The 22,270-nt window shown below is 52.0% G+C and overlaps 2 protein-coding genes across 4 annotated transcripts; both read left to right on the forward strand.

Annotated features, from left to right (window-relative positions):
* The first annotated feature begins 1,057 nt into the window (after positions 1 to 1,057).
* TIMM44 (translocase of inner mitochondrial membrane 44) lies at positions 1,058 to 19,490 on the forward strand. The gene is made up of 13 exons (XM_080673733.1): positions 1,058 to 1,196; positions 6,506 to 6,607; positions 8,691 to 8,861; positions 9,835 to 9,915; positions 10,643 to 10,771; positions 12,494 to 12,633; positions 12,924 to 13,009; positions 13,675 to 13,767; positions 13,875 to 13,999; positions 15,414 to 15,464; positions 17,558 to 17,647; positions 18,454 to 18,564; positions 18,932 to 19,490. Exons 1-13 carry the CDS (start codon positions 1,152 to 1,154, stop codon positions 19,049 to 19,051), a joined length of 1,344 nt encoding a protein of 447 aa, XP_080529859.1. The 5' UTR covers positions 1,058 to 1,151; the 3' UTR covers positions 19,052 to 19,490.
* Positions 18,471 to 21,408, forward strand: CTXN1 (cortexin 1). 3 transcript variants are annotated; one of them, XM_080673736.1, is made up of 2 exons: positions 18,471 to 18,564; positions 20,414 to 21,408. In XM_080673736.1, exon 2 carries the CDS (start codon positions 20,434 to 20,436, stop codon positions 20,680 to 20,682), a length of 249 nt encoding a protein of 82 aa, XP_080529862.1. In that variant the 5' UTR covers positions 18,471 to 18,564; positions 20,414 to 20,433; the 3' UTR covers positions 20,683 to 21,408. The 3 variants fall into 3 exon arrangements, with proteins under 3 accessions (XP_080529862.1, XP_080529863.1, XP_080529861.1); XM_080673737.1 differs by lacking the exon at positions 18,471 to 18,564 and adding an exon at positions 18,965 to 19,042; XM_080673735.1 differs by lacking the exon at positions 18,471 to 18,564 and adding an exon at positions 19,868 to 20,083.
* The last annotated feature ends 862 nt before the right edge of the window (positions 21,409 to 22,270 follow it).

Here is a 22,270-nt window from a genome sequence, read left to right on the forward strand (position 1 = left end):
GCCCTGTCTCCTATAAGGGCTCTTCTTCCTCCATTTTACCTTTGGGCCTTTGATATGGCCTGTTTGACACATTCTCCTTGTGTGCCCTTGTCCAGCTCCATGGTCCCAAATCCAGCTGAAAGCGCAAACCTTCTCAGCTAGTTTGCTCCTGTTTGAATGAAGATATTTCAAAGCCAGAGGGTATATGAAGCACACATCTCTTGCTCCCACCCCTAGGTGGGGCTCCTGAGGGACAGCAATACAAGTCAGTCCAACCCTGAAGCAGGGAGTGTATGTGCACTCTTTCAAGTCCCATAGACCTTATCACAATTTAATAATGCAAAAAGCTTCAAACAGGACAAACGCAGCATACATTAACTCCCCAAGAGACCATCCCTTCCTCTCCCCAGCCTCAAATAGCTTGGTGGCGGCATTCTCTAAATGGGAAATAGCAGCTGGCCTGAGCTTCTTCAGGGCAAGGTGTTTCAATTCACACTCAATTCAATCGATGGAGGGGTGACCCACTCCAGCCTGGTCTAATCTGTTCTGGGCCAAAATCACCAGGAGCCTACCCAGAGTGCTATACAAAAGTGAGCTCATCCGCTCTTGCTCTTGGAGCAACTCAATTGCCCATCTGGCGGTCACTGTCAGTCAACCAGTCATTATCAGTGAGAGCCAGTCAATCACTATCTGGCTGATTCGCTGGTCAATCAGTCAGATTCCAACTGAACCTGTTCTTGTAGTAGGTTATTCGGCCCATGTGTCCTTCCAGCCGCCGGAACCCAGCGAGTCCTAGGGGAGAATCTCTGCTCAAGACAGAATCCCAGCCCTCAGGCTCCGCCCCTTCGTAGTCTTACCCAATCCTAGGTCTTTGCCTCACAGGAATTCCCGCCCCCCGGGCCACATCCAGTGGCAGGCCCCGCTCTTTCGAAATTCTGTCCTAACAGAGGCCTAGCTCTTCAGGAATTCCCCGCCCTCCATTAGGCCTCTCCCCTATCGGAGACCTATCTCCAAGGCCCGCCTCCCTGGGAGTGCTATCCAATCAAAGTCATTTTCTCTCCTCAACATCGCCATCAGGGCCCGCTGGTCCCAGGCCCTAGGGCGTTCCAGGCTGACGCGACGGATGACACTATCAAGCCGCGCGGAGAGAAGGTCACACGGGGTCCTCCAATATGGCGGCGGCGACGCTGCGGACAGGCTGGTGCCGCTGCCCGCGGGTGAGCAGACATGTGGGGCCGGGGGGAGAGGGAGCTGGAGGGTGGCTGATCTTAGGGAGCTCCCGGCCCACGACCTCTAGGGTCTCCTTCTCCTCGAGCCTTTGGCCCCCTCGGCTTTTCCCTGGTCTCGGCGAGAGGCGTGGGGTTGGACCGTGGGTCAGCTGAGGCCGGGGCAGGGGACCCGGAGCTGGGCCTGAATGCGAGCGCCAGGCGTGCCGGGCGGGAACGGTATTGCGCGGGGCTGGGGTGGGAGCGGATCACCGTTCCTCACCTCCTGGTCAAACCCCATGGGGTTGGCTCCTAGTAGAGAAAAAGTAGCGAGGAGAAGGCAAAAAACCATGACAGCGTGGCTCACGTTTCTATGCCAGGTCCACTACCGAGAGCATTACCTGCATTGCCTCCTGTCCGTCCGTGTGCAAGTGTGGAAGGAAAGTCTTGCCCTTGCTGAGAACTTTGTCTCAGGAGTTGCAGTGGGAGTCAGCGCGTGTAAAATCCACTCAGAAAACAGAATTTTATGATGCTGTTGCTTATCGCTGTTTCCCAGGTTAGGACACTGGGGACAGCCTGGGTAAGCAGCCTGCCCACAGTCTGAGCTAGTGGGGTGGCTGACCCCGTCCAAGTGTTATCAATTGGGCTTACCGGTGGGACCTCGGTTCTTCTCGTCCTTCCCGTCCACGCAGGAAAGATTTTAAGGTCAACAAAAATGAAAGTAAAGCCAAGTGGGATTTCTTGAAGATACACTCCAAGAGAGGAGTGATATGGCCAACTGAGAGAGACAGTGGCCCCGAACTCCTGAGTTATGTGGTTTAAACCAAAAAGATGTTACCGGGCAGGTGAGAGGAGCCCTCGGTTCTTCTTGAGGGAAAGATTTCAGTCAAGAGACAAAGTGTAGAGCCCTAGCCGGTTTGGCTCAGTGGATACAGCGTACCCCCTTCTCCTCCCCCCCGCCCCTTCCCATAAGGGTGGGGGGTTCTATTCCAGTCAAGGGCGCGTACCTCAGTTGCAGGCTCCTCCCGGGCCCAGGCCCTGGTCCGGGTACGTGCAGTAGGCAACCAATCGATGTGTTTCTCTCACATGGATGTTTCTCTCTGTCTTTCCCTCTCTTCCACTCTCTAAAAAAATCAATGGAAAAATATACTCGGGAGAGGATTAAAAAACAAAACAAAAAGAGACAAAGTATAGTAAAGCAAAAATTTATTGACCGCAGCAAAAATATACTTAGAGTGAAACAAGGAAGGACATAGAAGAAGTAATAGGACAGCCTAGGCTGGGCTGCTTTGGCTCCCTGGGAAGTCAGAGAAAAGGGGGGAAGGGGAGCCTTGGAGACAGGTTCAGGAGGTTAGCCCTAGACGAGCTACCTCTGCCCATTGCTCCCCTGTTTGCAAATCTCATGGGGTCCCTTAGAGGTTAGGGGATACATGTGAGGGTGTGTGTGAGGGGTGCTGAAGGAAGAAGGGGAAGGGAATGAATGGCACTGGGGTGCTTCCTGGACTTTCATTTGCAGGGGTTTTAAAGGCTGGGCCTTTAGGGGGAGGTTTTGGGGTAGATCAGTAAAATATTCATCAGCTTTTGGTGATGTACCAACATGAAATTTATTCTCTTAATTTGTCCTTGGGTGTGATTGGCAAATGGCACTTAATTGGATTTCTAGTAAGGTGATTTAAGCTATTTACCCTCTGGTTGGGGAAGAGAAGTGCAAGCTGTTTACTCTTACGTGTCCTAGGTTTAGGAGATAGGATTTACGAGGTGGACACAAACTGCTGTTTAACTATCTCAGTTTCCGTATTCTGCTCCTGGAATTTTCCTGGCTTTTACTATGCTATAACATAAAGCCGAGGTCATTCTGACTCCAGAGCCAGATTCTGGAGGAAGGAAAATATTTCATTGGAATCTGAGTTCTGAAGAAAGAAGTTGTCTTGGACTGATTTTTTTTCCTTGGCTTTGTCTTTTGAATCAGGGTTTAGAGGTTGAATCTGCATGTGTTTGGATTTGGACAAAGAGGGAACCAACCTCAGGTTTGGTCCTGTTATGGGATTTCTCTCCAAGTTAGCCATCTTCAATTTCTGACTGATGCTGAAGTCAGTGCCTCCAGAAACAATAGGTGTAGGCATATAGAGAAGTAAAACAACTTAATTAAACTCCCAAGAGTTAACTTAGAGTAGCTATAGGAGATGGTGGCATCTGTATAAGTATGGGGTGTTGCCTAGGGTATGGAACAGAGAAAGGAAAGACCCATGGAAGGTAGAAATGAAAGATTGGTTCTACAAATACTCCAAAATTTATATGGAATCAAGAAAGACCCCGAATAGCTACAGCAATCTTGAGAAAGAAAAACAAAGTTGGAGGAATCACAATACCAAATTTTAGTTATACTACAAAGCCACCATAATCAAAACAGCCTGATACTGGCACAAGAACAGGCATATAGATCAATGGTAACAGAACAGAGTCCCAAGAAATTAACCCAAGCCATTATGCTCAATATTTGACAAAGGCAAGAGCATACAATGGAGTCAAGATGGTCTTGTCAATAAATGGTGTTGGGGAAATTGGACAGATACTTGCCAAAAAAAAAAAAAAATGAAACTAGACCACCAACTTACACCATACACAAGAATAAACTCAAAATGGATAAAAGACTTAAGTGTAAGTCATGAAACCATAAAAATCCTAGGAGAAATCATAGGCAGCAAAATCTCAGATATCTCTGGTAGCAATATGTTTATAGATACATTTCCTAGGGCAGTGGTCGGCAACTGCGGCTCGCGAGCCACATGCGGCTCTTTGGCCCCTTGAGTGTGGCTCTTCCACAAAATAACACAGCCTGGGCAAGTCTATTTTGAAGAAGTGGCATTAGAAGAAGTTGAAGTTTAAAAAACTTGGCTCTCAAATTTCAATCGTTGTACTGTTGATATTTGGCTCTGTTGACTAATGAGTTTGCCGACCACTGTCCTAGGGCAAAGGAGACTAAGGAGAAAATAAACAAATGGGACTACATCAAAATGAAAAGCTTCTGCACAGCAAAAGAAACCATCAACAAAATGAAAAGGGAGCCCACTGTATGGGAGATCATATTTGGCAATGATACATCTGATAAAGGATAAATTTCCAAAATATATAAGGAACTCATACAACTTAACAAAAAGAAGACAGACAATCTAATTAAAAAATGGACAAAGGACCTAAATAGACACTTTTCCAAAGAGGACATACAGATGACCAAGAGACATGAAAAAATGCTCAAAGTCACTGATCATCAGAGAGATGCAAATTAAAACAACAATGAGGTACTATCTCAATGAAGTACATTCCTGTCAGAATGGCTCCCATCAACAAATGGGAAGTGCTGGTGAGGATGTGGAGAAAAGGGAACCCTAGTACACTGCTGGTGGGAATGCATACTGGTGCAGCCATTATGGAAAACAGTATGGAGTTTTCTCAAAAAATTAAGTATGAAACTTCCATTTGACCCAGTGATCCCACTCCTAGAAAACCCAAAACATCAATCATAAAAAATGTATGCACCCCCTATGTTCATAGAAGCACAATTTACAATAGCTAAGATCTGGAAACAGCCCAAGTGCCCATCAGTAGATGAGTGGATAAACAAGCTGTGGTACGTTTGTACCATAGAATACTATGCAGCTGTAAAAAAGAAGAATCTCTTACCGTTTAAGACAGCATTGAATGCCCTGGAGAGTACTGTGCTAAGTGAAATAAGTCAGAGAAATACAAGTACCACATGATCTCACTCATGTGGAGTCTGATTAACAAAATAAACTGATGGCCGAAACCAGTTTGGCTCAGTGGATAGAGCGTCGGCCTGCGGACTGAGGGGTCCCGGGTTCGATTCCGGTCAAGGGCATGTACCTTGGTTGCGGGCACATCCCCAGTGGGAGGTGTGCAGGAGGCAGCTGATCGATGTTTCTCTCTCATCGATGTTTCTAGCTCTCTATCCCTCTCCCTTCCTCTCTGTAAAATATCAATAAAATATATTAAATAAATAAATAAACTGATAAATGGAGTGGATTCAGAGACATGGAAGCATGGAACAGAGTGCAGAATCTGGGAGTGAAGGCAGGAGATGGTGGGTGGGTGGGAGGTAATCAACCAAAGACCTTGTATGAATGTATGCATAACCCATGGACACAGATAATAGGGTGGTGAAGGCCTGGGGTGGGGGGCAGGGGTGGGCTGGAGGAGGTCAATGGGGGAAAAAAGGGAACATTTCTAATACTTTCAACAATAAAGATTTATTTAAAAAAAAAAACACAAGAAGAAAGATTGGTTCTATCAGGCCATTGATATCAATGTGCCCGGCTCCATGCTGGGTTCTGGGATACAACATTGAACAGGACCTGCATAAGCCCTTAGGTTAGCAGCATCTTTGCCAAAGTGACTCCCTAAGTTACCCTGCTTATAGCCTGACCCTGGACCAGGACATGGTAGGTTTATTCCAGGGTTGTGCCTGGTACAATAAGTTATCAGTGTTTACCTCTTTTTAAAATTTTATTTTAGAGAGAAACATTAATTTGTTCTTCCACTTATTTATGCATTCATTGGTTGATTCTTGTATATGCCCTGACTAGGGATCAAACCCACAACTCTGGCATATTGAGACAATGTTCTAACCACCTGATCTACTTAGCCAGGGCTATCATTGTTTACCTCTTAATGTCCAGGTCTCTGGTCTTACAAGGCCAGCAGAAGTGGATGGGCTTGTGAGAAAAGACTGCTTGCCATCAGCATTGAGACTCAGCTTGCCCACTGTCAGACTAAGGAATTAAATTGGGGATTTAGCCTTATTCCACCATAAATTGGCATTTCCTAGGATCAATCTGGTTTCCCCTAGGTTCAGAGGCAGGAGTGTAGATATGGCCCCTGGTGCTGGAGATCCAGTGTTTTCTCTTCCCACCAGATTCCACTGGCTTCTCAGAATTTGGGGAGATTGTGGAGCGTTTAGCAAGTGGCAGGCATGGGATAAAAATTGGCAAATGATCCCTAACTGGTTTGGCTCAGTGGCTAGAGCATCAGCCTGCGGACTGAAGGCTCCCAGTTTTGATTGCCGTCAAGGGCATATGCCCGGGTTGTGGGCTCGACCCCCACTGGGGGGCGTGCAGGAGGCGGCTGATCGGTGGTTCTCATCATTGATGTTTCTCTTCCTCTCTGAAATCAATAAAAATATATATTTTTTAAAAATTGTCAAATGAGTCTCAGGCAAATGAGTCTCCTGCTTTTTTAGTGTGGCCTATTTACTTCCTAGTTACCCTCTTATCTGAATGGATCTTTCTCTTTTCTCCCCCAATTAGAGATGCCTTGGCAGTGGCGTCCAGTTTCTGTCCAGCCACAATCTAGTGCCACTACCCCGTGGTACCTATCAGATACCCAGGCCAAATGGAGAGCGGCCCCTGGTGAGTAACCCGGGTCAAGCGGACAGGGGGAGGCCTGAAAAATCAGAACTAGTTGACAAGAAAGAGGGCTACAGGATGTTGCCCATATTGCCAGGCATTCCATATCTAAGGCCTTGGGAGTTATAGAGCCTAGTGTGCCTGGTCTTCTCCATATCCCTAGAAGTGCTCAGCATTGTCAGAGATAGAAACCCTGCCTCACCAAATAGCACAATGTGTCAACTGATGGCTAGAAAGGCGTCCTTTGTGGTTTCTACTAGTGGGTCCTTCACTGTGCAAGGCTATTCCTTTTCTAGGTGACAGCCTTATAAGCAATTTGAGCAACTCCAGAGTGTCACCCATCATATCCTGGGGCTTAGTTTCTCCAGGCTACATCTCCCCCATCCTTTATGTTGTTCTTCACAGTTAGCATTTCCTAGAGCTTTTGCCCTCCCTGTCACTCCCCTTTAACCATGCTTCTGTTGGTGCCTCACCACCCCAGGGAGCAAAGCCCAAAACCTGACACTCTTCCCCAGTCTGCATTGGGCCCAGTCTCCTTGTCCAGGCTCATCTCAGCTGTTTCCATGCAGACAGCTAGTTTCCTGGGCCTGTCTCGCTCAGGCTTTACTCCCTGATCCTCTCCTGGTGCTGTTACAGGCATGGGACAGGCCCTGTGGCCCTTCCCTTTACTTGTCCAGTCCCAACTGCAGTTTGTAGTCCCTGTGTGGTGTTAGGGCTGCTGCAAGGTGGCATAGTCCCTGATGTTTTTAGAACTTGGAGTCCTGTGGAGAGAAAGGCTGGTCAGGGTGCATCTGGACAAGGCCAGGCCGCCTTTCCTGTGGAGTAGCCCTGAGCTTGTCAAAACTTTCCCTGGGGCTTGATGGGCTGGGGAGGCAGTTGCTCTTGAAATCGGTAAAGTGAGCCCCCAACCATGGCAGCATACCCTACACACTATGGTGGCAGTGGTAGGAGCAGCTGCGCACACTCGGCCACTTCACCGTGACTTGACTCTCTCACAATCGTTCTTGAAGCATTCTCTTCTCTGAGCGTGCTGTTAGATACATAGTGCCAAAGCAGGGATCTAAACCTGGTTCTGTCTGACTCTGTCTTAAGCAGTGTACAACACTGTGGCTTGTTCCTGGAGCAGGGCCTCTTTTAGAGTCTGGCCTCTGGCTGTGTTGGGTGGAGGGGAACTTTGAGCTTGAGCTCTCGGTGACTGTGATCCTATGGGCCGAGAGAGGGAGGTTTGGACCAGTGTGCAGGCCTTTGGGTGACATGTAAGTCCCAAATGGGGACTTGGGAGTGGCCCCAAATGAAGAAGTTACCTGGCCCCAGAAGCCCAGGGAGCAGGGCCCTGTGCCAGCTCCTTTGGGATGAGGGGCCACAGAATCCTTCAAATTCAGTTTTGGGTCATGAGCCTCTTTGGTGTTGACCTTGGCCTTGCGTGAGCATGTTTGAATCCCCAGGAGGATTCCAAGCTGCTCCTGTTTCTTATCCAATTTTCCTCTGTTGGAGAAGGAGCCTGGCATTTTGTTTTATTTTTAATAGACTTTTTTTTTTTTTTAAGTTTTAGATTCACAGAAAAATTGAGCAGAAAGTACAGAGAGTTCACATATACCTCCTCTCCTGCTCAGCACAGTTTCCCTGTTATTCACATCTTGTATCAGGGTGGGACATTTGTTACAACTGGTGAGCTGATATGGATACATTATTATTAACTGAAGTCTATATATTACATTAGGATCACTCTGTGTGTTGTACATTCAGTTTTGGCAAATATAATCATTTGTATTCATCATTATAGTATTATACAGAATAATTTCTACTGGCCTAATAATCCTGTGTCCTGTCTGTTTATCCCAAACCCCAGGTTTTGCCTTTTCCAGAATTTCATAGAGTTGGAATCAGACTGGCTTCTTTAATTTAGTAACATGCTTTTAAGTTTCCTTTAGGTCTTTTCATGGCTTGATAGCTCACTTCTTTTTATTGCTGAATAATACTTTGTTGTCTGGATGTCTGTACTTTTTAAATTTGTCTTGTATTGTTAAACCTGTATAAACAGAAAGGAGAAAATTAAAAATCCTTCATTCCTTTTACATCTTTCCAGTTCAAATCCTATTCTTCTGGAAACAGAAAAGGCTTTCTCTCTGGCTTGCTAGATAATATCAAACAAGAATTAGCCAAAAACAAAGAAATGAAAGAAAGTATTAAAAAATTCCGAGATGAGGCCCGGAAGTTGGAAGAGTCAGATGCACTCCAGGAAGCCAGAAGGAAATACGTGAGTCCCTTTGCTTCGTGTCTCCCTCAGTGGGCACACTTACTTTCAGAGACAGGATTTTCCTGGCCCCAGACAGTGCAAGGAGCTCATTGCGGGTGTGACGGGGAAGAGCGGCTTTTGTGGAGTGAGTTCACCTCAGTGATGATAGCTGCCTAGGACACAAGAATGGGTCACCTAGCTTTCCAGTTCTGTAGTGACACAGTGCAGCATTGGCTTCTGGGAGCTTGTGAGAAATGCAGGGCCCTCTCTACCTGCTGGGTTAGAATCTCCAGCTCCACAGACGCCTTGTGACCCCTCAAGCACTGGGTTTGAGGTGAGCTGCTCCTAAGAGCCTCCAATCATAGGTCCTCTGAGTGATATGGATAGAATGTGCCTCAGGGTGCTTGTATAATTACTAATTACCATTTCCACCTCTTATCAAGTAGCTGCACTGAGTGGGGTGCCCTGCCCCAAGTCCCTTGATTTTTATTCTCTTGGGCCCCTCCCAGGCTGTGTACAAGCCCTGTTTCCTCTGAGTGTCCCCCCAAATCTCTCAAATGGATGTGACTACCTGTGTGGAGATTCAACCCAAGGGAAGAGCACCCTTTTCATTAAAGTCGGGGTTGGGCTGAGGAGTCCTTTGGGGGCAGAGCAGGCTAAGGTTGGGTGGGGTGGCTGGGGTGTGGGAAATGCTGCAGTGACTGGTCACTGGGTGGGGGCCAAAGTGGGGAAGGAGAATACTGACAAGCTGACAGGCAAGACCACCCCCTGCCACCCAGAGAAAGATTCAGGACCAAGGCCTCCTGTGCTCAGGAGGGTCCTAGTTGGCCTTCAGCAGCTGAGACCCACAGACCAGGCAGTGGGATGGGTTAGAGGGGGGTGGGAGAGGTGAAGTTTGGGGGAGGTAGGGGCTGCTGAGAAAATGTTTCTTTGGTCTTTTGGCTCTCTGGTAACTGCTATATAATAACAAAAGAAAACAACATCCTTTCTATAGAAAACCATTGAATCCGAAACCGTGCGGACCAGTGAGGTGATCAAGAAGAAGCTGGGGGCTATCACGGGCACTGTGAAGGAGGTAATGGCCTCTGGGTCCCTCAGTTTCCTGCCATAGCCCCGTGGCCCATCTGTGCCTCACCATGGGGTCATGCAGGCATGACTCGGGAGCTGGGCAGCTAACAAGGGGAGAGCCAGCCTGGCATGGTGGCTTCCAGAGTTCAAATACACAACACCCCTCAGGAAGGAAGGGAAGTCATACTTGCCCACCTGCCAGGCAGTTTACTACTTAAGTTATAAGTGAATGGTCCACCAGCTAGGACATGATGGTAAAATAAAGGTTTTATTCTGCCTGCCTAAAAACAGAAAGGGAGGGGATGGTTCGCCCCCAGGGGAGAGTAGATATGAGGTTGAAATTCCCCACCACCCACCCATGGTGTGGGGTCTTTCTTCTTATTGGTTCTGTTGTTGTGGGCAGGAGAGGGGAGGCAGGACTTTGCGGGTTCTAGGCCCAATACTGGGCACACCCTCACTTTCTTACTCTCTGTCCCTGGACTGCTGCTCTTGTGGCATTCTATGAAGACTTGGGGCTCCTTCCCATTCTGGGAAAAGGCCAGTTGACCCAGGGAACAGCACCCCAGAAATTGTAGGCAGTGTTCTGAGGCTTGGGGCCTGAGGAGCCAGATGAGTTCAGAGTGCCTGTTACCGCCCACCCTTTGGAGGATAAGGACTGGTCTTGGTTCCAGAGGCACCCCTGTGGGTCTCCAAAGGTACTACGCTGACACCCTCTCCCTTTTCTGTCTCAGTAGAGTCTTGACGAAGTCAGTAAAAGTGACCTTGGCCGGAAAATCAAGGAGGGTGTGGAGGAAGCAGCCAAGACTGCCAAGCAGTCAGCTGAGTCGGTGTCCAAGGGTGGGGCCTTCAAAGCCCTTTCCCAGGTGAGTTAGATGCTGGGGCCTGTGTGGGCTCTGGCCCTCTGAAGCTGAGAGCCAGAGCTCCCACCTCAGAGCTCAACCCCAGAGAAGGCTGGCTGCACTGAAGGGAGTGCAGTGGGACTGGTGAGGAAAGCCCACTCGAGGTTTCAGGTCCTGCTGCCCTCCTGGCTTGGTGACCTTGGGCAAGTCACAGCCCCTAGGGAGCTGCAGGTTAATGCGCTAAGAGAGCCTCTCGCCCGCTCTCAGCTGCTAACACCCTAAGCCAGTGGTCGGCAAACTGCGGCTTGCAAGCCGCGGTTTGCCGCTCTATTGACTAATGAGTTTGCCAACCACTGGGATAGGGGCTTAATCACAAGGAACAACAACAGCCTGTAATTATTGGAATCGAGAGTCTAGGTCAGTGGTCAGCAAACTCATTAGTCAACAGAGCGGCAAACCGCGGCTCACAAGCCGCAGCTTGCTGACCACTGCCCTAAGCTATGTCCATAACCCAGAGTTCTGTCGCACTGGGGGTGACTTGAGGTCCTGAATTCATTCCAGTAACAGTTATTGAACCATACCACATGCCAGGGCCTCTGCTGGTCACGGGAGCCACAGAAGACAAAGTCCAAGTTCCGACTCTCGAAGGGTTTGAGGGGACAGAAAAGGGGACAGGCAGTTCCTGAGTGACATGTGACAGAGGAACACACAGGGAAGGGGTTGTAGGCTGAGGGAGCAGGTCCTGTGGAGGGGTGCAAGTACAGTCTGCTCAGTATATTCCTCGCCACCTGGCATGGTCAGAGCAAGTGCAGGGGGCTCAGAGGGAGGCCAAGGGAAAGCAGGGACCATTGAAATGGTCCTGCAGGCCACTCAGAGGACTTGAGGTTTCCTCCAGAAAGTGACAAGGAGCCAAAGAAGGATATAGGTAGACCTTAGAGATATTGTAGGATTGGTTCCAGGCCATTGACTAAAGTGAATACCACAATAAAGCCTGTACAGTATGTTACACTGTACTGTAATCTGTTACATGTGCTACAGCATTATGTCTCAAATCACAATGTATAGACCTTTTTTATTGCTAAAAAAATTACCATTATCTGAGCCTTCAACAAATTGTAATCTTTTTGCTGGTAGAGGGTCTTACCTTTAATTTATAAAAAAACAATATGTGTAAAGTGCAATAAACTGAAGTATGCCTGTATTGGATGTGGAAGAGGCACAGCTTTCCAGTCTGGACTCTGGTACCAGCACTGAGAAGTCCTGAGAGTGTCTTGAGAGGCCTTGATGGAGCTGCCCTTGGGGTGGAGGGAAGGGAAATGGGTTCGAGAGATTTGGGGAGGTGGACCCACAGACTTTGGGTCTGCTTGAATCGGGAGAGTGGGGCAGAGGCAGAACTTAGGATGCCTCCCTGGTTCCAGGGAGAGTGGGATATGGGTCTTAGAATCTGAGGGTCATCTGGCTGCTGGGGGAGGCATGTCTGCTGCTCCTGGTAGGGGAGGGGGCAGAAGTCAGGCAGAACTGGGGTCTCCTGGGAGGCTCAGGCATGTTGTTGCCAAGGCCAGGTCGGTGATGTGGGCCATTTGACCAAAAGACCTGGGGAAGGGGAGGCCCCAGGGTACCATCGGGCCTGAGGTTGGGGTTCACAGCATACACTCCCTGACTTTAGACATAACTGCACCGGCTGAGACTGATCTGTGGGTGCCAGGAAGGTCCCCAGTACCCACCCCAAGCTTTACTCTTCTCCAGGGGGTGGAGTCAGTGAAAAAGGAGATCGATGAAAGTGTCCTGGGCCAGACTGGGCCCTACCGCAGGCCCGAACGGCTCAGGAAAAGGAAGGAGTTTGCTGGAGAGAAGTTCAAGGAAGAGAAAGTGTTTGAGCCCAATGAGTAGGTACCAGTCCGCCCGGCCCAGGATTCTCCTCACTGCCTCCCCTTCAGGCTCACAAAAGTTCCACACAAGTCAGTTATTGAGTTTGTTTTCTGCTCCAGGTTCTCTGGCTCCGTTGAGAGAATTTGTGGGAAGGTAGGAGGTGGGAAGGGGAATAGAGAAGACAGGAAGCTGAGAGATGAGGATGGGGTCATCAAAGCCCCTGAGCTTGGGCCCTCCTCCCCACAGCAATGGGCCTGGGCCCAGTGACTCCCCAGCTACTGCTTACCAACCACCCCATCTTCCTCAGGGATGCCCTGGGAGTCGTGCTACACAAGGACTCCAAGTGGTATCAGCAGTGGAAGGACTTCAGGGACAACAACGTGGTGTTCAACCGTGAGTGTTCATGTCACCAGCACGTGGCTGACAGCAAGGCTGTGACAGGGGACACTTACCGAGCACTCCTCAGGCTTGACACAAGCCGACCCCCATTTTACAGAGGAGGAGACTGGAGTCAGAGAGGACCATTTATTTCTGCTGGTTACTCAGTGAGTGAGCAGTGGGGCACTGGCCTCTAGGTGGCCAGTGGGCAGGGACATTGCCATGAGGGTCACCCTCTTGGCCATTGTCAGAGCAGGGTGACTAGGCACAAAGGCCTCCCTGATGGTGTAGCTGTGGATACTGAGAGACAATTCAGCATTAGGAAGGCCAGGAGACCAGGAACCTGGTGCAGATGGAGCCCAAGCCTACTTGGGGCCCTGGAGTTATCTGCTCTTGCTGGCGCATGGAGCTTCCCAGATACTGACACAGTAGGGCCACACCATCCTAGTGGCTGTGTTTCCTTGTTCGCACCCCCCCAGGCCCACAGCTGAGTGGTCTCTGCAGCCCCTGAGGTAGGTTGGCTGCCCAGTTTGCACAGCTGAGGAAGCAGGCTCAGAGAGGTCTTCTCATTTACCCCGCCTGTGTCTGGAGCAGTCACACAGGCCACGAAGAGCTCCCAGAAGTCAGGTCGAGGCATATGTTTCTGGAAGGGAGCCCTGAACCCTGACCCGTCTTCTCAGGGTTCTTCGAGATGAAGATGAGGTATGACGAGAGTGACAACACACTCATCCGGGCCTCCCGTGCACTGACAGATAAGGTCACAGACTTGCTGGGTGAGTGGGTGGCTTCAGGACCATCTTGCCCCACCCCCACACCCCTGGGCTGACAGCTGGGAGGGGTTCCCAGCCCCCCTACTTACTCCAGGCTTGGCTGCCCCCAGGGGGTCTGTTTTCGAAGACAGAGATGTCTGAGGTGCTCACGGAGATCCTACGTGTGGATCCTGCCTTTGACAAGGAGCGGTTCCTGCAGCAGTGCGAGAATGACATCATCCCCAACATCCTGGAGGTGGGTGCCCAACCCCGAAGGCCAGTCCTCAGGTATCCTGTCCTCACTGCCCTGCCTCTGGTGTACCACCAACCTGAGACCAGACCAGAAAGTTCCTCCAGGGTTGTTTGGCTAAGGAGAGTGTTTTCTCAGCAGAGATGAGGCTTCAGTCTTCAGAGCCTGAGCACTCCTGCTCCCAGGCCTTGGCTATCAAGTACCTCTGAGAAGGCATCTGTTTCCCATAGCCCCTTCTGGTCCTAGTGGTAGTGGCCCTGACCCATGGTGTGTGTTGGCCTCTAGGACTCAATCTCCCTTTCCATCTCGTTTCCCTCATGTTCTCTGCCTGAAGCTATTCCCTTGTGGCTGTCAGGGATCAGGTGTTTGTCTTCCAGGTGCTAGAGGCCTTTCAGGAGTCAGGGAGAAGCTGGCTGCTGGCTCTTGGGGTGAGCCATGAGGAGGGCTTGGGGGGATGCATGTGAGCTCCAACCAGATCCTCAAGATAGGGAGGCCAGACCAGGGCTATTATAGCAGTAGGGGGCTCTCTTCCCTCTTCCTGTAGGTCTCCCTAGGAATCCTGGATCCCATTTTTTCTGGTCCCCTTGCACCTCCTTTTGGCTCAGAAGTGAGGATGGGGTGGCTTGCTCAAGGTCCCACCCTCCATGAAGCCCCTGTCTCTGTCAGCTGCCTTTCCTCTGCCCATTCACAGCCCCCAACCTCTAGCCCAGCCAAACCAGGCCTTTAGGAGGCCCCTAGTAGGATGAAAGAAAAGCCCTCAACTTCATGTGGATGGCTGCCCTCTCTGCCTGTCACCTCCCTCCCACCAGCCTCCATGTGTTCCCCTCTCCCTCTGATTGCCCAGGTTCCTCATGCCACTTTGGGCTGGGCTGGGCTGGGCAGAGGTGAGACTGGGATGATTCCTGAAAGCAGCAGTCCAAGCTCAGACAGCTTCTTCCAGGGTAAGGGTGGCTCAGCACTCGGCCTACCTGCAATTTCCCGCAGGCGCCTGGCCCCCCTCCCTTTTCTGGGCTCCTCCCAGCCCTGATTCCAGGTTCCTGTGGAAGCAGCTCCTATTCCCCCTTCCCTATATGAGCCTCACCATCCAAAGCTTTATCCCAGGGAGGCAGAAAGCAGCTTCTCACCTCCTTGGTTCAATTTCCCTGCCAGGATGAGAGCCTGGCATGCTGCCACCTTCCTCTTCTACCAGGTCTTTGGGGACCCACCCTGGGCCACATACAGGGGCTCTGCTCCCAGGGGCCTGGGGAGATTGCACCCCCTGCTGCAGCCTGACTCAAGTTCCCCATCCTTCCTCAACCAGACCCCACCACAAAGGGGTCTGCAGAGGAAAGGGTCTCATTGAACATTCTTGAATATTCTCCTGCCTCAAAAGCCCACTCTCATTCTCTTACTTTTTTTTTTTTTGTCTTTTCCTTTTTAGGCCATGATTTCTGGAGAGCTTGACATTCTCAAAGACTGGTGCTATGAAGCTGTGAGTACTTTCTTTTTTTCTATTTAGGCCTAAACAGAAATCACAGTTTGGAGGAGATCTGCTAAGCAGCTGGTCTGGAAAAGACATGACAGGGCCTGGTGTCCTGGTTAAAGGGAGGTTCTTATGTCTGACATGCTCAGAGGCACAGATCCTTCTGTGCCTTATGCACATCACACCACATAACCTGCAAGACTCACCGAGGGCCTAGTGGGTGGTCCTTCTAGGGTAAACTAGTCAGGGATGGTCCTTCCAGCTTGCTCTTTCTTCCCTTACTTGGCCTAAAAGATGGCCTGGGACTAGGGCAGTCCTCCTACCTTGTTATCCAGAACCCTTCCTCCATCCTAATTCTGGTTTTAGAAGGCTCATAGGAGAGAAAAGTGATGATAAGAGAAGCATCTGAGTAAGGTGAGTTTTCAGTGTGGCCTATCTGCCATGTTTTAGGTGGCCCTAAGTGACAATAAAGCAAGGTCTCGTGGCCAGGATGGCCTGGGGTATAGGCTGAGGGCCCAGGGGTCAGGTGGAAATGGACAATGAATAACTCTGAGTTGCATTAGATGTTCCCCTGGAGCCCATGGGTGCTGGAGAAAGAGCAGTTGGAGGTCCCAATGGCCTCCGTCACCTTCCTTTCCTGAGCCAGAGTCACACCGTTGTCCCCGTTCCGTGGGGTACAGCTTGAACACAGAAGCAGTGTTCCAGGGTACACAAAGCACCAGATGAGTTCATTAGCTATTCTTGCTTCAAGATCCCAGAACACAGATCAAAATAGACATTGATAAATTTCCTGCCTGGGGAGGAGCCATGGGTCCTGATGAGGCCCCACTGCTCCTCCAGGGTCAGGGCTGGGGGTCCTAGGGCCACAGGCAGTGCTAGGCTATGAGGAGGTGGGTTAGGTGTTACCAGGAGCACACTGTCTGCCCTGTTCCTGGCAACCTCCTTATCTCCTCAGGGTTTCCATCTTCTCCCGCCACCTCGCCTTTCCCTGCTCACTTCCTGACCTGTGTCTTCATGGGGTGTTTGCTTCCATTTTCTTTGTATTAAGCAATCCAGAGGCTTTTTTTGGTCGATTCTATTCTGTGCCAGCTCAAAAACAACTTGGAAAAAGCAGAGAAATTGTTAGATTTTTCTTTTTAAACACGCCCCTGCATGGTGACTAATCCAGCAGTCAGTTACAAGGTGGGTTTTTTTTTGTTGGTTTATTTGTTTGTTTTTTGTTTTTGCTTTGGAACCATTATGACATGGCGGATTCTCTTTGCCAGAGAGCCGCTGGTGCCCCTGAAAACACAGCTGAGATTATAGCTGCTCAAAGAGGTGTTTTTTCAATGTCATCTTTAAGAAACCTCACAAGAAGTGGGGTGAACACCATACTTTTCTCTCTATTGAAATGTCTTCTGTTGTGGTTGCCTGTTATGATATGAGGCTGCACATGTCCCCGAGGCTGTGTTTTGGGTGTGGGAATAGGCACAAGGGGATTAAGAGTGTCACTTGGGGCACCACTGTCCCCATAGGGAGAACAGGCTGCCTGTGGTGGTCAGCTACCTACAAAGGGCTAGTCAGTGAGAACAAGGCAGTTAGTTTCAAAGCCACCCATGGGTTAGGGCAAATCCTAGAAGCGTTTGATTCCAGGCCAAGACTTGGAGTGAGATAAATGTGGGAGCATTTAAGATCAGCCAAGCAGGCCTCTACTTAACCCTGGAGTGCCTTTCAGGTGTCTTTCCGGAGGAGTTACCTACTGCGCTGATTAATACCACTTTCATTTGGTAGTCTTGACAGCTCTGTCTTTATAATAAGAAGGAAGTGTGTGACGTGGGCCAGCAAATGGGTGGCACCAGCCTCTGTACTTGGACCTATGCTCCTGGCATCTGCTGCTCCTGGCGTAGCACACCCAGGCACTGTGGCCATTTCTGGAAGGTGCAAGAGCTGAAATCAGGAAACTCTGTTTGTGAGCCGCTTGCAGGAAGCATGTTCTAGGATGCTGGCACCTGCCCAAGGTGGGCAGGCATTAGCAGTGCACCAGCCCTCTCTTGTGGTGTAGCGCCTTGGTGTGGCTTGGTCTTGGATGGTCCTCAGATGGGCACGTTGGCCTCTTGTTGCAGACCTACAGCCAGCTGGCCCACCCGATCCAGCAGGCTAAGGCTCTGGGGCTCCAGTTCCACTCCCGTATCTTGGACATTGACAATGTCGACGTAAGTCACTTTCCGGGTGGGTTGGGTGGACCCTGGGATTGGGAAGGTATACTGATCAGCATGAGGAGTGAGCTCCCCATCCCTGGAGGAGTTCCATCACAGGTGGGCACTTTGATTAAATGATCTCAAGGGTCCCTCGTAGTGAAAGTTTTCCATAATCCTGTGGTTGGAATATTCTCAGGAAAGTGGTAGGCATAAGGGCTGCTACTGCCCAGATATCAGGGTCTCCCAAGGTGATGGTATGCCTGCACCTTCACTAGGAAGGGTGGGGGCTTTGTGAGGACTTCTTAGGCTGCCAAAGACCTGCTCTTCCACGATCACTCCCATTTCCTCCCACGATCACTCCCATTTCCTCCCTATCTGGGCTAAAAGCATGCCAGCGCCAGCTTCCCTCCCCGCACCTGTGTACAAGGTACCCAACTCTGAGGTCCTTTTGCATGTGCTGCCCCCTCATCCCCCACCCCGCACAGCCCCAGTCTGGGGACCAAGAGGCTGCCAGGGTGTTGGGAGCCCTCATGGGTTCTCAAGTTCAGACTCCATCTCACAGTAGAGGGTTTGGATTTGTCCATGGGAAGGGTTTCCTGGGAAATGCCTACACAGAAACAGGCCAGCAGGAGGTGACAGGCTTGGAGTACTGATTGGGGTGGCTCCTCGGAGTCCCTCAGGGTGATGAGTTGAGATGTTGAGGTGCAGGGGCCTCCTCCTGGCAGCATCCCAGGACACAGGGGTCTCCACATCAAGGGGAGCAACAGGGAATTGGGGGACTGTTCAGTGATACCCATCCACCCCGTTGGCTCCCCCAACAGCTGGCCATGGGCAAGATGATGGAGCAGGGCCCCGTGCTAATCGTCACCTTCCACGCCCAGCTGGTGATGGTGATCAAGAATGCCAAAGGCGAGGTCGTCGAGGGCAACCCGGTGAGTGAGGGAGGGGGCTAGACAGGACAGGCCGCCAGCCCAGGACCAGTTGGATGGCAGTGGCCAGCTACCTACACTGGTGGCAGTTCAGAGCCAGGAAATTCTGTGACTGGGAGGAGACAGCAGGATGGCACCTTGAGAAGTCCCAGGGCCTGTTTTGGGTCTGGTGGAGGTCAGAAGGCGACTGACTTGTCCAGTTTTACCAAGTCCTGAGTTTTAGGCTCTGTCCCAGCCTCTGTTCTGGACCCCAGACCCACACTCCAACACCCCTCCTTGGTCCCCAGTGTCCCCCATATCCTGACCTGGCAGCTTCATTCTGCTGTGCTGCTCTCTGCCTCCAGGCCCATACCCATTCCCACTCCTGCAGGACAAGGTGTTACGCATGCTGTACGTGTGGGCACTGTGCCGGGACCAGGATGAGCTCAACCCTTATGCGGCCTGGCGGCTCCTGGACATCTCTGCTTCCAGCACAGAGCAGGTCCTCTGAGCTCGGCAGCCACAACCGGAGGTTCCAGTCTGTACATCACAGGGCAGCTGCATGGGGTGGGAATGTCCACCTGTGGCAATAGACCTCTGGGGACAAGACTGTCAGCTCCGGACTGCTCTCTGCTAGGGTGGATGTAGAACCAGCTGGACAGGGAATGGCCAGGAACTGTGGAGGGCTGCTCCCCACAGTGCCAGCCCCTGAACCCCCCTCTGCTGCTCAGGGGTTGCTGGCAGGGAAAGTCAACAAGGCGCACTGGCCAGACAATGCCAAGAGGAAGAGGCTCTGGCCCAGGGACTCCTCTGGGGACAGGTGGTGGGGCCCACTGGCCATATCATACAGGCTGTTTTAGCTTCATTTTTTAAAAAATAATTAACAGTGCCCTTATTAACCTGTATGGCTGAGATTTGGAAGTGATAATAAAACACCAAAGTGCAGGAGAGCAACTTGGGTGGTCTGAGATGTCTGTCACTGGTGTGGCTGAGTGGGCAAGATGGTCACGGGAAGCAGTCAAGGTCACTGAAGAAACTGGACCCAGAAGGATGCCTTGTCTGGTTAGGACCCTGCACTCCTGGGGGGTGGGGTTGGGGGACCAGTGAGAAGAAAAACCAGGGAGGTTTTCCATGAACTGGCTGGGTGTCTGGCGGTTGAGATCCCTAGGGCTGGGGGAGTGCAGGGGCTAAGATCTGGGCAGAGCATCTGGGGTACTAGTAGGGGTGGGGATCCTGGATGCCTGCAGCTGAGCTGGGACTGAGAAGTGATCCTGAGGCCGGGGCGGGGTCGCTGCCATGCGCCGCTCCCTGCGCAGCCTCCGCCCCTGTCGCTATGGAAACAGCAGCGGCGGCCAGGCTCACTCGCGCCTCGCCCGCCTCGCCCGCCTCGGTCTCTGCCGCTTCAGGAGCGGGTGGGGTGGGCTGAGTCCCGACCGCCACTGCCGTCACCACCGCCTGGGAGAGGCCGAGAGCGGAGTCGGCGCGGGTCCCGGAGGAGAGCACGGCTGCCAGGCGCTTGGTCCCCATTGCGGTCGAGGCCAGGGTGAGGGGAAAGGCAGGGGTGGTGGGGCGAAGGAGTCCCGGGGACGCAGAGAACAAAGACAGCGAGCGGGGCACGGGGAAGGATCCCATGCCGCGTCCCAGGGCTGCGCGGTTGCACCTGTTGTGTGCTGGCTGGTCAGGTCGGGGCTCCGTCTCCACTCTCAGCTCCCCCACCTGTGTGGAGTTGGGTCCCCGCGTGGGATGTGTCTATTGGCGGGGCATGGGCATTGCCTGGAGACCGGAGAGGGGGGACGGGCAAGGTGGGTGTAGGGGGGTGATGTGGGAAGGCACAGCCTCATTCCCGCGCCCAGGGCCGACTTCTTGTCCGCAGGACTTGCGGGAATGTGAGCCATGAGCACGACCTGGACGCTGTCCCCCGAGCCGCTGCCGCCGTCGACAGGGCCCCCGGCGGGCGTGGGCCTGGATGCTGAACAGCGCACAGTGTTCGCCTTCGTGCTCTGCCTGCTCGTGGTGCTGGTGCTGCTGATGGTGCGCTGCGTGCGCATCCTACTCGACCCCTACAGCCGCATGCCCGCCTCATCCTGGACCGACCACAAGGAGGCGCTCGAGCGTGGCCAATTCGACTACGCGCTGGTCTGAGCCACAGCACCCTCGGGTGGCCCTCTGTCGAGTCACTGTTCCGGGCCCACCCGTCGTCGGCCTGACCGCGCTCGGGATCCCACCCCAGAGCCCAGCCAAAGGAGGAGTGCATGAGAAGTCCAGCCCCTCCCTGCCCAGACACCTTCCATACTCTCAGGCCTCTCCCATCATCCCTCCCGGGCAAGCCCGAGGCCCACTTGGTGCCTTTATCCCTCCCTGTCCTCGCCCCAAAACTCAGCGTGTAGGTGGCTCTGCTGTTGTCCAGCCTCCAGCATAAACGGTATGTGCGTTTCTGGATGCGGGGACTCCTCTGTCCGCCCCCCCTCCCATGTCTGGCCATCCCACCACTCCATCGCCTCCCTCCCCCGCCCCCCGGTGTTGAACCCCTCCTTGGGCTCCTCCTGGACCCACAGAGTAGAATATGCCCAGTGCAGCCTGCCCTGAGACCGAACCTGAAGAGCAACAATGGCTGCTGTGTCCAGGATGTTTGGCACCTTCCATGGGGGGCAAAGGCCGGCAGACTCACTCCCTCCCCCGGCCCAGGCCTGTTAGTAATCAGTCACCATCTCCTTATGCCAGTCACTGGCAATACTGACACCTACCCCCTGATCCCTCCTGCCACACCCCACGCCATCTCCCTGCCCCCATGCCCTCCTCATGCCTTCTTACTCTTCCTGTCTCTGAGTAGATGGTGATAATAAAAGCTATTATTGAGCGCTTACTTGAGCCAAGCAGAAAGCCGAGTTAGCATTCCTGCCCAGTGCTGCAGACACTCAGACCCATACTTAGGGGGACTGGTGTGTTACCACCTCAATACCCCTGGCTCTAGGCACAGCCAAGACACCCTCCTCTTTCCCTTGACTTAGGGAAACTCTGGGGAATGGACTTAGCTGAGTGGGCAGTGGGGATGGGGTGCCCTCAGCCAGCCCTACAAGAATTGGCATGGCCTGCTGCGATGATTACATCTTCGGCTCCAAACCCCTCTGACGTTGGTCCCTCCTTCCCGTCATCATCACGTGCCCTTGGGAACCCCTGGGTCTGGTGTGTGTGTGTGGTGGGGTCCTGATCATGGAGTGGGCTGACTCTACAACCCACCTGGGAAATGCGCTATGCGTCCCAGGAGAGCCATGTGCAATGTGTGTGGGGAGAAGTGAGGGTTTCTATAAAAGGAAGGCTGAGTGAATGCAAACTCTTGGAACAGAAAATTTTGGTCTCAGTGGACTAGTTAGGCCTGGGGGAATGCCATTCCACGGAAGGACACTGGTTCCTGTTCTGCCCTCCCCTGAACCCACACCCTTGAAGGCTATAGAGGGGGCACTCCTTACGAGGAAACCCAAAAGCACCTCCAGGAATTTGGGGCCTTTGACAACAGGTGGGACTCCAACTCCCTACTCTACCCAGCTCTGCTCCTCCCTTTGCTTCCCCAAAGCTACCTCAGAGGACCCTCTCTCTAACCTGCAACATGGGACAGCCCACCCCTAACCCTCGGGCCCCTCAGCCTTCGACAACATCAAGGGTTTACTAAGGGCCCTACCTAGTTTGGCTCAGTGGACAGAGCGTTGGCGTGTGGACTGAAGGATCCTGGGTT

Source organism: Plecotus auritus (assembly GCF_963455305.1).
Source record: "Plecotus auritus genome assembly, chromosome: 6".
Classification (NCBI taxonomy): domain Eukaryota; kingdom Metazoa; phylum Chordata; class Mammalia; order Chiroptera; family Vespertilionidae; genus Plecotus; species Plecotus auritus.

Coding starts and splice junctions, on each gene's coding strand:
- TIMM44 (XM_080673733.1), top strand. CDS start 1,152: ATGGCGGCGGCGACGCTGCGGACAGGCTGGTGCCGCTGCCCGCGG. Junction 9,916..10,642: donor TCACGGGCACTGTGAAGGAG/GTAATGGCCTCT, acceptor CTGTCTCAGTAG/AGTCTTGACGAAGTCAGTAA. Junction 13,768..13,874: donor TAAGGTCACAGACTTGCTGG/GTGAGTGGGTGG, acceptor GGCTGCCCCCAG/GGGGTCTGTTTTCGAAGACA.
- CTXN1 (XM_080673736.1), top strand. CDS start 20,434: ATGAGCACGACCTGGACGCTGTCCCCCGAGCCGCTGCCGCCGTCGACA.